The 12,460-nt window shown below is 43.9% G+C and overlaps 2 protein-coding genes across 2 annotated transcripts; both read left to right on the top strand.

The window, feature by feature from the left end:
* The first annotated feature begins 2,935 nt into the window (after positions 1–2,935).
* Positions 2,936–5,178, top strand: LOC309391974 (mid1-interacting protein 1-B-like). Its single transcript, XM_081952848.1, has 2 exons — positions 2,936–3,467; positions 4,756–5,178. The coding sequence occupies exon 1, from the start codon at positions 3,009–3,011 to the stop codon at positions 3,426–3,428; it is 420 nt and encodes a 139-aa protein (XP_081808974.1). The 5' UTR covers positions 2,936–3,008; the 3' UTR covers positions 3,429–3,467; positions 4,756–5,178.
* A 2,652-nt stretch (positions 5,179–7,830) lies between these two features.
* KCTD14 (potassium channel tetramerization domain containing 14) lies at positions 7,831–10,672 on the top strand. Its single transcript, XM_081952836.1, has 2 exons — positions 7,831–8,061; positions 9,988–10,672. Exons 1-2 carry the CDS (start codon positions 8,002–8,004, stop codon positions 10,651–10,653), a joined length of 726 nt encoding a protein of 241 aa, XP_081808962.1. The 5' UTR covers positions 7,831–8,001; the 3' UTR covers positions 10,654–10,672.
* The last annotated feature ends 1,788 nt before the right edge of the window (positions 10,673–12,460 follow it).

The following is a 12,460-nucleotide window of genomic DNA, read 5'->3' as shown; positions in this document are numbered from 1 at the left end:
GGGAGGAACAAATGCAGCAAAAGGGGAGAGAAGAGAGAGAGAGTAAATGCTTTCCCTCATTTTAATGCTACTCCATCTGGCTGCAAAACCCTCGATCGCCACTAGAGGGCACCAAGGAGATGGAGGCAATTCCCACCTGCTACTAACCTCTAGAGGTCATCAGGAAGTTTGCAGTCTTACGTTTCATACCTCCATACGTAGCTCAATTAGATAGATGATAGATAGATAGATAGATAGATAGATAGATAGATAGATAGATAGATAGATAGATAGATAGATAGATAGATAGATAGCAGATAGAATTTTTTATTGGCCAAGGAATTTGTCTTTGGTGCATAAATTACAAGCACAACTGAGTCCAAAGTGTCTGTTGTTAAGTGAGACAGTTGTTAAATGAATTTTACCTCTTTTTACGACCTTTCTTGCCCCTACTATTAAGTGAACCACTGCCGTTGACTAGTTGGTAACTCTGTCGTTAAGTGAATCTGGCTTCCCCTTTGACTTTGCTTGTGGGAAGGTCGCAAAACTTGATTACGTGATAAGTATGAACCAGTGGCCAAGCGTCTGGATTTTGATCCTGTGATTAGGCCGCAAAGGTCCTAACTGTCAAAAACGGTCATAAATCACTTTTTTCAGTGCCGTTGTAACTTTGAACAGTCACTCAATGAACCATCGTAAGTCAAGGACTGCCTGTAACTTCGAACGGTCACTAAACAGAATGTAACTTGAGAATGCAAGCTGTATTTGTATTTAGGAGCCATTGGGAGTTTTGCAGTCCAGATCTGGCCACCTTATTATTCTTAGCTCCATCACATATTATTACATACATGACAGTTGAGGTCCAGCTGTACCATGCATGAGTCCTGTGTCTCTTTTTGGAGTCTCTATGTATGTAAGGCACCTGCTGAAGTCCTTCAGTGTGGAAGGATCCCTGAAGGATTAGCATACACAGAATGTAACCTAATTCAGCTTTTGTTAAATTGCTGTTGAGAGAAGCTCCATTGTAACTTCACAGATAAAACTTTCTAGGCCCGTGATGGCGAACCTGTGGCAAGCGTGCCAGAGGTGGCACATGGAGCCATTTGTTAGGAGATGCGAGGCACTGCCCTGTCAGCAGGCCAGCGCGCATGTGCACTGGCTAGCTGACTTCACCCTTCTTTTGAGGCCGTTTTTCATCCTCCGGAGGCTTGGCCTCCAGAGTGCAAAAAACTGGCCCTACGGGCAAACCGGAATTTGGGGAACAGACTTCCGGTTTGCTCGTATGACTGTTTTTCACCCTCCGGAGCCTTCAGGAAAGCCTCCTGAAGGCTTAGGAGGTCAAAAATTGGCCCTACAAACAAACCAGAAGTCACCATTCCCGAACTTCCAGGTTCCCCATAGGGATGTTTTGCGCATTCCGGAGCCTTCAGGGAAGCTCCTGAGGCCTCCGGAGGGCGTCCGGGGGAAGTGGTGGAGGTTGTTTTCGCCCTCCCCAAGCTTCTCGAAAGCCTCTGGAGCCTGGAGAGGGCGAAAAAATCACACCAAAAGTGGAGGGGGTCACTGGTCGCGCATGCATGTGTGCACGGGGCGTGGTTCGTGTGCATAGCATTATGGGTATGACACGCCCTTGCACTCCCCCCGCTTTTGGCACGGGAGCCAAAAAAGGTTCGCCATCACTGTTCTAGACCAGAGGTCGGCAAACCTAAACACTCCAAGAGCCATTTGGACCTGTTTCCCATAGAAAAGAAAACACCTGGAGCTACAAAGGTCCTAACCGGAAGCCCCCCGTTCAATTCTGGAGCTGACCGGAAGTTCAGTTCCCCCACCATAGAGTCTCCTCCTAGCGCGGCGTACTTTTTCCTCTACCTGTCCTAACCGAAAGCCCTATCAATTGTGGAGACAACTGGAAAACCCTCCTCTTCCCATAGAGTCTTCTCCTTGCGCAATGTGCTTCTCTCCCCCCCCCCCCCCCGGAAGCTCCTCTCAAAATTGTGGCGCCGACCAGTGACGGAGCCGCAGCAGAGGGAGGAAAGAGCCACATGAGGCTCCAGAGCCGCAGTTTGCTGACTCCTGTCCTAGGCGAACTGTCAAGTAACCTTGCTTGTAACTTGAAATGTGTGTTCAGCATTCCCTAACAAAGCTCTGATTTGCATGCCAAGAAATGTATTTCTTTCCCCTTCTAAGTTCTATTGTTTTCAGAGCGCTGAGAAAAATCATGAGGTTGGCGTAAGACAGGGGTGTCCAAACTTGGGAACTTTAAGACTTGTGGACTTCAACTCCCAGAATTCCCCAGCCAGCGTAGCTGGGAATTCTGGGAGTTGAAGTCCACAAGTCTTAAAGTTCTCAAGTTTGGACACCCCTGGCATAAGATGAAAGAATGTTTCTAACTCTAGGACGATCTGTGCAAGCTGTGTAAGACTATAAGACGTTTGACCAAACGTTTTTCTTTTTCACGGCGACCACGACGGTGAGGCGCGAGCCTGTTTGTTTATTTTCCTCTCTCTGCCTGCTCTGTTAAGATGGGAGACAAAAACACCGTCAAGTTTTTGCATTCTGCAGAAGATAAAAACTGGTTATCCGTAGCCTGGTATTCAGAGTTTCATTGGAATTATCAGAGTCTGAGCTGAACTCAAAAAACCTTACAAGTGTTTCTCAAACCTTGGTGTAAAAGTTTTCCATTGGGCATTTTCCAATCAGCCCAGCTGAGCTGTCCAGAATGACTCAGCAGCTGTCATCCATGGCCCCACATGTCTTCTGAGGGGGTCAAACCTCTGGAAGAAGCCCAATTTGGAAGCCTGACAAGGTGTCAATAAACCCACATTGCCAACTAAAGAGTAAGGTCCATGTGGAGAAAGATCAGATTGGCTGGAAAACGAGGCGTGTCCTTTGATGGAACTCATCCCGATCACGCCAGCGGGGTCTGATTTTCCTCCCCAGCTTTGCTCATAAATGGTCCTCCATGCCCCGTCCAAGCCTTATCCACCCTTCGTTCCTGGCTCCTGGTCTCTCAGTGCGACAAAGACTTCGAGATGCCAGCTGACTTTCAACTCCCAGAAATGCTCTCTCCTGCATCCATGGAGAAGTACGTCTCGGCCATCCAGAAGATGGAGCAGACGGTGATGTTTCCCAGCCTCCTTCGCGGAGTCTCTTTAGAAGACCTGGAAGATGCCTTCGGGGCCGAGTCGGACGACAAGGACTTGTTTGAACATTTTATGCTGCTGAAATCCGGCAAGGGGATGTTGGAAGGCGGTGGGTCCTCACCTGCGAGACGAGAGAAGCTACCTGGGGTCCCTCAGGTGGAGGAGAACATGGAGAAGGAAAGCTTGGAAGACATCTTTTACTACCACTTGTCCAGTCTGTGCCGTGTCCTGCATCATTTGACCCAGAGAGCCCAAGCGGTCACCACCAAATACAACGAAATTATGGAACGCATCAACGCATCAAGCTAAGTTGTGGAGAAACAGGCACACAGTAGGAAACAACACAAGGTAAGATGTTTCATTTTACTGTGAATCGGGAAGGGCCCTCAGTTTTTATTTTTTATGATACCATTTGATTTTTAGAATTCTCAGCACCACATCACTACTGGATTTTTAGTACTACTGAAGGTTTTTACTTCTTCAGTTGCCCCCTTGTAGAAAAATCAGTTTGATTTGAAGGATGAGGGGCTTCAAGAATGGAAAACATGAGGTTTTACTTTTTCTAACACTTCTTGGTCCCTTAGTACAGGTAGTCCTTGACTTACAACTGTTCATTTAGTGACTGAAGTTACAAGGGCACTGAAAAAAGTGACTTATGACTGTTTCCTTCCTTCTCCCTTCCTTCCTCCTCCCTCCCTCCCTTCCTTCCACCCTATTATCACCTTCCTTTCTTCCATTCACCTTCCTTCCTTCCTCCTCCCTTTCCTTCCACCCAACTATCCCCTTTTTCTCCTTCCATTCTTCCTTCCTTCTCCCTCCCTTCCTTCCATCCTACAATCACCTTTCTTTCTTTCTTTCTTTCTTTCTTTCTTTCTTTCTTTCTTTCTTTCTTTCTTTCTTTCTTTCTTCCTTCCTTCCTTCCCCCATCCCTCCCTTCCACCTTACTATCCCCTTCCTTTCTTAAATTCTTCCTTCCTTCATTCATGCACTCCTTCTCTCTTCCTCCTTCCCTCCCTCCCCTTTCTTCCACCCTATCACCTTTCTTCCATTCTTCCTGTCTTCCTTTCTTCCTATCTTCCTTCCACCCTGTCTTCCTCCTCCTTCCCTTCCTTCCATCATACTATCCCCTTCCTTCCCCTCTCCCTCCCTCCCTCCCTCCCTTCCATCCTACTATCACCTTCCTTTCTTCCATTCATCCATTCATCCATTCATCCATTCATCCATTCTTCCTTCTTCCCTCCCTCCCTCCCTCCCTCCCTCCCTCCCTCCCTCCCTATTTTCCCCTCTCTATTAGCATAAAGGCCATATAATCTAACCATGTTGCCCATACGGGGCTTCCTGTGATGTATGAACCCTGCCGTACACAAATAAATTTCACCAAAACCTGATTAACTGTCCCTAAAAATGTATCCTCGTAGCAAGATTTAATCCCTAATTATCAGCACCCTCATTTCAAATCCATGTAGGCGAAGATTGATCAAGAGTGAACATTGCAGGGGGGGGGGGGACCTAGAATTGTACCCTGATTAGCTATTTATAAAGAAACATGGGTATCCCTGAACAGCTCCTGCCGCTAGGATTTCACGCTGTCTGGGACAGATCACAGACAAACTTTTTTTTCTGATTTATTTCATAGGCTTGCTCCACATTTGTTACCCGAAAACCACAAGATGGACCAGAAACCTTCTCAAAAACTGCTCTAAAGAACATCCTTGGACAGCCATCAACCTGCTGCCATTTCTAGAAAGCGGTTTAAACTTGCTCCAAGCAAACGAGAGAACTTTCTCTCCAGCAAACCTTGTCTTGAAATGCCAAAAAAATATGTATATTTATGATTATGAACTTACTTCGAGCGAAAGGAAGATTAAGTTATTATTCATAGGTGAAACATTCCAGGTTTGTGTGTTTTCTGAATCAACCTGGACACCCTATCAGGGTGGGGCTGAACTGAAACACTATTTGAAACTCATTTTCAGAACGATATTTATGCTACTTTTTTTTTTTGTATGTAACTGAACTGAGGCACTTATTGTGAATAAAACTACACGGCTAAAATTCATTCCAGATATTGGCTCATTCCCTTTCTTCTCCCCCAGTTTCAGTGTTTTGCCTGCTTGCAAAATTTGCAAAATTAGCTAATATCTACAAGGTTTTTTTTTTTTATTATTATTCTTGTAGAGAAAAATCTCTTTCAAATGCTACTTGGCTTTCTGATAACTTCCAAATGGACAGATCCAATTTGTCTAATAAAGTCACCAGGAAGTTGAAACGTATTGTTATCATTGAAAATTACTTCTATGATTATTATAATATAATAATGACATGATAGCAGTCTTCCAATATCTCTGGGGCTGCCCCAAAGAAGAAGGAGTCAAGCTATTCTCCAAAACACCTGAGGGTAGGACAAGGAGCAATGGATGAAAATTAATCAAGGAGAGAAGCAACTTAGAACTGAGGAGAAATTTCTTTGACATTAATCAGTGGAACAACTTGCCTCCAGAAGTTGTGAATGCTCCAACAGTGGAAGTTTTTAAGAAGATGTTGGATAGCCATTTGTCTGAAATAATTAGACTAGACTAAACTAGAATAGAATAGAATAGAATATAAACAGAATAGAATATATAACAGAATAGAATAGAATAGAACAACAGAACAGAACAGAATAGAATATATAACAGAATAGAATGGAATGGAATGGAATAGAATAGAATAGAATATATAACAGAATAGAATGGAATAGAATAGAATAGAATAGAATTCTTCATTGGCCAAGTGTGATTGGACGCACAACGAATTTGCCTTTGGTGCATATGCTCTCAGTGCACATAAAAGAAAAGATACATTTGTCAAGACTCATAAGATTTATTATAGGGTGCAAATAAGCCATCAAATCATATCAGGGGGAAAAATCAATATATTTGATTTCCTGCCCAAGCAGGGGGTTGGACTAGAAGACCTCCAAAGTCCCTTCCAACTCTGTTATTCTATTCTATAAGTTTCAAGGGCACTGAAAGAAAAGTGACATGATCTTTTCCCCCACAATTATAACCATTGTAGCATTCTCCACAATCGTGTGATCAAAATTCGGACAGGAAACAGGCCACCCGGAAGATGAGGATTTACCTGTGTAATGACAGGTATATAAGTTGTATGTAGTCCAGTTGTCAATCATCCTGTTTTCAGATGCCAGGTAGTCAGGTGTCTCCATTACCTGTTCTAACTCCCCAGGTGTCAGCTCTTCAAAGTAGTCCAGGTTATCAAACACATGCCACGGGGATGTCAAAGATACAGGAAGTCCCTGACCTAAAACAATTCGCTTAGTGACCATTCAAAGTTACAACGGCACTGGAAAAAAAGTGACATATGGCCATGTTTCACACTTACGACCATTGCAGCACTCCCCCCCTGGTCACGTGATCAAAATTCAGATGTTTGCCCACTGACTGCTATTTACGACAGTCGCAACGTCCTGGGGTGACGTGATCCTCTTTTGCGACCTTCTAGCAGCCAAAGTCAATGGGGAAGCCAGATTCTTTTAACAGATTCACTTACCGATAATAGCTCCCGTGATTCACTTAACAACTGTGGCCAAGGACGATGGCAAAAATTCACCTATCAACTGTCTCCTATCAACAGAAAATTTGGGCTCAATGGTGGATGAAAAACGGCCTAAAAACAACCCCAAAATGGCCCAGAACACAGCCAAAAAACAGGCATGGGTGCTCCGGCCAGCTGGGCTTCTGTTTTCTGGTGCTTTGGTGCCTACACCTTCTGGTTTGGCCACTTGATGCCGAAAAGTTTCACCATCACTGTCCTAGAACAACTTGCCTTCAGAAGTCGTGGGAGTTTCATCCCTGGAGGATTTCAAGAAGAGACTGGACTGCCATCTGTCAGAAACGGTGTAGGGTCTCCTGCTTGGGTGGGGGGGTTTGACTAGATGACCTACAAGGTCCCTTCCAACTCTGTTATTCCATTAGATTCCTTCTGTTAGAAGAGCCTGGCGAAGAGCCGCTTCCAATATATTTTTTTCTTATTACATTTTCTTCTGTTGGTATGTATTACAAAAGAATTAAAAGATAAAAGAAGAACCTGAATATTACTTAGTATGGGAACTTCTGGTATAATTGGCTACAGGAAAGAGATAAAAAAGTAGGAAAGCCAAAGAGAAAAGAAGAAAGATCAACAAATCAACAAATAATGACAAAACCGGAAAATGAATAAAAGATGGAAATATAAAATAGACTGTAGCAAATAAATGATAGGAAATGGCTGTAAGACGATTCAAAGGTATATAAAGGTTGTTATATATAGAATGGAGAGAAAAGATATATGAAATAATTGAGGTTTGTGTGTTAGTTAGTTAGTTAGTTAGTTAGTTAGTTAGTTAGTTAGTTAGTTAGTTAGTTATAGTTATATAAGATTTACATGTACAGATAAAAGAAACACAACAGATATGTAAAAGAAGCGAAATGTGTTGCAAGGATGTTATGTTTGCATAAGCAAAATAAAAAGTTTTAAAAAGAGAGAGAGACAAGGAAGGAAGGATTAGGCTGGCTGGCTATTCGTCATGTTTGACGTGTCTGCCTGGAGGCAGGGATTTGGAGAAACCTTGCCAGAAATCCCCTCCTACTTCAGAGTGTAGTGCCACCTCTCAAGGTGTCCTAAATGCAAAACTTCCGCTTACAGGTGCATGAGTTATGCTGTTTTCACCTGGAAGGGAGCGCCTGGCAGTGCAACGGGCTGTGAATGGACAACAGGGTGTTGCAGGGTAGTGACAAGAAACTGGAAAGGAAGACCAGTTTGTGAGCCCGTTCCCAACAATAACCCACCAGTTGCTAACTGGTAAACCTCTGAGACACCAGTGCTAGAGGAGGAAAAAAAAATGAGTAGTTCTCCCGAGCCAAAAATCCTTGGAAAACAAAGTCCAGCCAACTTGCCAACGGTAAGCAAGAAGGAAGAAAGAAAAAAGAGGAAGGGTGGTGGTGGGTGAGTTTAATCCCCTCTCTGGCAGCCTTGCGACCCCCAAGGAGCAGTTGGTAGGCGGGCGATATGTTGCTGTCTTTGAGGAGCTGATGCGGGGAGGAGATGTAGAAAACAGCCTTGTGAGTCTTTGTGGAAAATGCAGCTTTGTTTAAGGGGAGACTTTGCTTGCTGGAGTGGATTGACATCACACAATGCACCAAGAAAGGATTTTGTCAACTCAATTCCTGGCGGTGAGAAAATTTTTTAGGGTGGGTGGACTTCAACTCCCAGAATTCCCCAGCCAGAACGTGAAGTGTTAATACCGCTTTATAAGGCCTTGATAATACTTAGAATGACAGAGTTGGAAGGGGACCTTGGAGGTCTTCTAGTCCAACCCACTGCTTAGGCAGGAAACCCTAAACCTCTTCACACAAATGGTTATCCGACATCTTAAAAACTTCCAGTTTTGGAGCATTCACAACTTCTGGAGGCAAGTCGTTCCACTGATTAATTGTTCTCACTGTCAGAAAATTTAAGATAAGACCACACTTGAAATATTGCAGCCAGTTTTGGCCTGACTTGGTAGACATACTCAATTCCATCATCTTTTTTTTACAAGATGAAACTCTGGAAAGAGTGCAGAGAAGAGCAACAAGAGTGATTAGGGGACTGGTGGCTAAAACATATGGAGAACAGTTGCTGGAATTGGGTATGCCTGTTCTAGTGAAAAGAAGGACTAGGGGTGATATTTCTAATATTTGAGAGGCTGCCACAAAGAGGAGGGGGCCAGCCTATTCTCCAAAGCCCCCGAAGGCAGGACAAGAAGCAATGGATGGAAACTAATCAAGGAGAGAAGCAACCTGGAATTAAGGAGAAATTTCCTGATGGTGAGAAAAATTAATCAGTGGAACTACTTGCCTCCAGAGATTGTAAATGCTCCAACACTGGACATTTTAAAGAAGATGTTGGATAACCATTTGTCTGAAGTGGTGGAGGGTTTTCTGTCTAAGCATGGGGTTGGACTAGAAGACCTCCAAGGTCCCTTCCAACTCTGGTATGGTATGGTAGTATTGTATTGTTCTGTTCTATTCTATTCTTTATATTTTCTATTCCATTCTATTCTGTATTCTATTCTATTCTATTCTATTCTGAATTCAAATCAATTCTATTCTATTCTCTATTGTATTCTGAATTCTATTCTATTCTCTATTCTATTCTGAATTCTATTCTATTCTCTATTCTATTCTGAATTCTATTATATTCTAATATCTATATTTTCTATTCTATTCTCTATATTTTCTGTTCTATTCTATTCTCTATTGTATTTTGAATTCTATTCTATTGTCTATATTTTCTGTTCTATTCTATTCTCTATTGTATTCTGAATTCTATTCTGTTCTCTATATTTTGAATTCTATTCTATTCTCTATATTTTCTGTTCTATTCTATTCTCTATTGTATTCTGAATTCTATTCTATTCTCTATATTTTGTATTCTATTCTATTCTATTCTATTCTAAATTCTATTCTATTCTCTATATTTTCTGTTCTATTCTATTCTCTATTGTATTCTGAATTTTATTCTGTTCTATTCTGTTCTATTCTGTTCTATTCTGTTCTATTCTGTTCTATTCTATTCTATTCTCTATTGTATTCTGAATTTTATTCTATTCTATTCTATTCTATTCTATTCTATTCTATTCTATTCTATTCTATTTTAATGTAGGCCAGGCCAATCCCACAGGAGGAATTGTTTTTGATCTAGAAGAACCAAGGCGAACTTCTTTAAAACAATGTATTATTGATGATAAAGCTACTTTAACTAGATCTCTGTGGCTGTCCCCCTGCTCTTTCCCTCCTCAAAACCGAGACGTGGCATATCTTCCCCTCCCTCTTCTCATCCGCAGTGTCAAATCGTCGAGTTAAACGTTGGCGGGGACATCTTCACAACCACGCTGAGCACCCTGAAGAAGTACCCAGGATCCATACTGGCGGAGATGTTTGGCCAGGCGAAACCCCGAACAGATTCGGTGGGGCGAGTCTTCATAGACAGGCCTGGGACTTATTTTAAATACATCCTGGAGTATCTGCGTACTGACCAGGTTCCCTTACAAGACGTTGAGGAGGTTTACAAAGAAGCCACCTACTACGACATCAAGCCTCTGGTCAAGCAACTGGAAGAGTCTCCTCAGATCTTTGGGGAGCTGGTGGCCAGGAAACAGTTCCTTGCACGAGTGCCCAACTATTCCGAAAACATTGAGCTGATGATCCGAATCGCCCGGGCAGAAGCTGTGGCCTCCCGCCAATCCAGCGTCATGCTCTGCGTGATGAAGACTTTGGAAGACGTGGCCAGGTGTAGCGATGCTCTCAGCAGCTTAGATACCTCCAAGAAATCCGTGGTCCAATTTGGCCCGTGGAAAGCTGCCCCCAACGTTCGGGATCTCCTGGACTGTATCAAGATGGACGTGGAGGCCAAAGGTTACAAGACGTCTTTCCAGAGCTACGTTCCAGAAAAAGGCTTTCGCTTCAAAGCCAATGACTTCTTCTACAAGTTTTTGTTCCATTGGTGGTAGCTCAACGTTCGCAACTCAGAAGATCTAGAACAGTGTTTCTCAACCTGGGCAATTTGAAGATGTGTGGACTTCAACTCCCAGAATTCTGGGAGTTGAAGTCCACACATCTTCAAACTGCCAAGGTTGAGAAACACTGATCTAGAAGGTGTCTTGGGTAGCTTTCCCAGTATTGGGCTATGTAAGATGGTCGCTCCAGATGCTGGATTTGTGCATTCTAGAAGAGTGATGGTGAATCTTTCTGGCATCGAGTGCCCAACCGGAATGTGCATGTATCTACGTCTGCCAGTATGCCAGGAACCTGACAGCCAGTTGGCCGGCTTATGCATGCCTGTTTTTTGGCTGTCTTCTGGGCGGTTTTTGGCCCCAAAGACAGCCTGAAAAATGGTCTATTTGTGGCCCATTTTCAAGTCATTTGGGGGCTGTTTTTAGGCTGTTGTTCAGCCATTTTGAAGGCCAAAATCAGCCCAAAAACCGGCCATAAAACACCCCAGAAAACAGCTTGAAAATGGCCTGAAAATGGGCCAAAAATGCCCCAAAAAACAGGCCTTTTGGGGCCATTTTCCGATGCTCGGGCCCCCACGAAGACCATCTGGTGAGGGCGCCCATGCCCACAGAGAGGGCTCTGGCTGCCACCTCTGGCACGTGTGCCATAGTTTCGCTATCACAGGTCTAGGATCTCTTAAGCTTTGCTCCTTGTTCGAGATCTTTTGAGAACAATTGGATCTTGGTGGTCCTTCTCACGTGATTAAGGCCAACAGGAAGATGAGGGTTTATCTGTGCAAATGTCTATGGAGACTCTCAGGTCATGGTTGTCTCAAAGGTGCTTTTTCAAAGAGCCAACTGGACTTTTCAGTTTTTCTTCGAAGGTGTTTCGCATCTCATTTTTGGATAGAGAAGACCGCTGGTTTAAAAGAGGGGTCAAAGAGGCCATCTGCATCGAAGTTGAGCAGCCCTCTCTCAACAGAGGGGAGAGGGATATACAACATTGTCTATCTCCAGTCTACAACACACTTTTAGCAGTTCCAAGAAGGCTCCACGCCCATTTGCATCACTCAGGTGACCCTGAGGACAGAGATAAACCTCCAGGTGGCCTCAACGGCTCTCTAAAAGGATGCAAATGACCCACAGAGGGTATAAATCTCTCTCTCTTTCCACTCCATGTGCCTTTTTGCCCAGGACTCAAACCACGTGGTCCTGTTTAACCATTAAACCATCTTTCCAATCAACCACCATGTTTCCAGTCTCTTTCTCCCCACTTGGAACTGAAGTCGGATCGACATTTCTTCCAACAAAATAATTGACTCATTCAAGATCATCCGTTTGGTTTCCATGTTGAAGGAAGGACTAACCTTAACCCAGTTTGCTCTAGTGGTTAGGGCGCCTAGCTAGAAAGCGGGCAATCATGAGTTCTAGTCTCGCCTTAGGCATGAAAGCCAGCTGGGAGACTTTGGGCCAATTGCCAGGAGACTGGGAGTTCTAGTCCCACTTTAGGCATGAAACCTGCTGGGTGAGTTTGGGCCAATCACCAGGAGAAAGTGAGTTCTAGTCCCACCTTAGGCATGAAAGCCAGCTGGGAGACTTTGGGCCAATTGCCAGGAGACTGGGAGTTCTAGTCTCGCCTTAGGCATGAAAGCCAGCTGGGTAACTTTGGGCCAATCACCAGGATACTGGGAGTTCTAGTCCCACCTTAGGCATGAAAGCCAGCTGGGTGGCTTTGGGCCAATCGCCAGGAGACTGTGAGTTCTAGTCCTGACTTAGGCATGAAAGCCAGCTGGGTAACTTTGGGCCAATCACCAGGAGATTGGGA

The sequence above is a fragment of the Natrix helvetica genome, assembly GCF_964273705.1.
Source record: "Natrix helvetica genome assembly, chromosome: 4".
Classification (NCBI taxonomy): domain Eukaryota; kingdom Metazoa; phylum Chordata; class Lepidosauria; order Squamata; family Natricidae; genus Natrix; species Natrix helvetica.
The sequence above is the reverse complement of the archived record's forward strand: the minus strand, read 5'-3'. Positions and strand labels throughout refer to the sequence as shown.

Coding starts and splice junctions, on each gene's coding strand:
- LOC309391974 (XM_081952848.1), top strand. CDS start 3,009: ATGCCAGCTGACTTTCAACTCCCAGAAATGCTCTCTCCTGCATCCATG.
- KCTD14 (XM_081952836.1), top strand. CDS start 8,002: ATGAGTAGTTCTCCCGAGCCAAAAATCCTTGGAAAACAAAGTCCAGCC. Junction 8,062..9,987: donor GTCCAGCCAACTTGCCAACG/GTAAGCAAGAAG, acceptor TCTCATCCGCAG/TGTCAAATCGTCGAGTTAAA.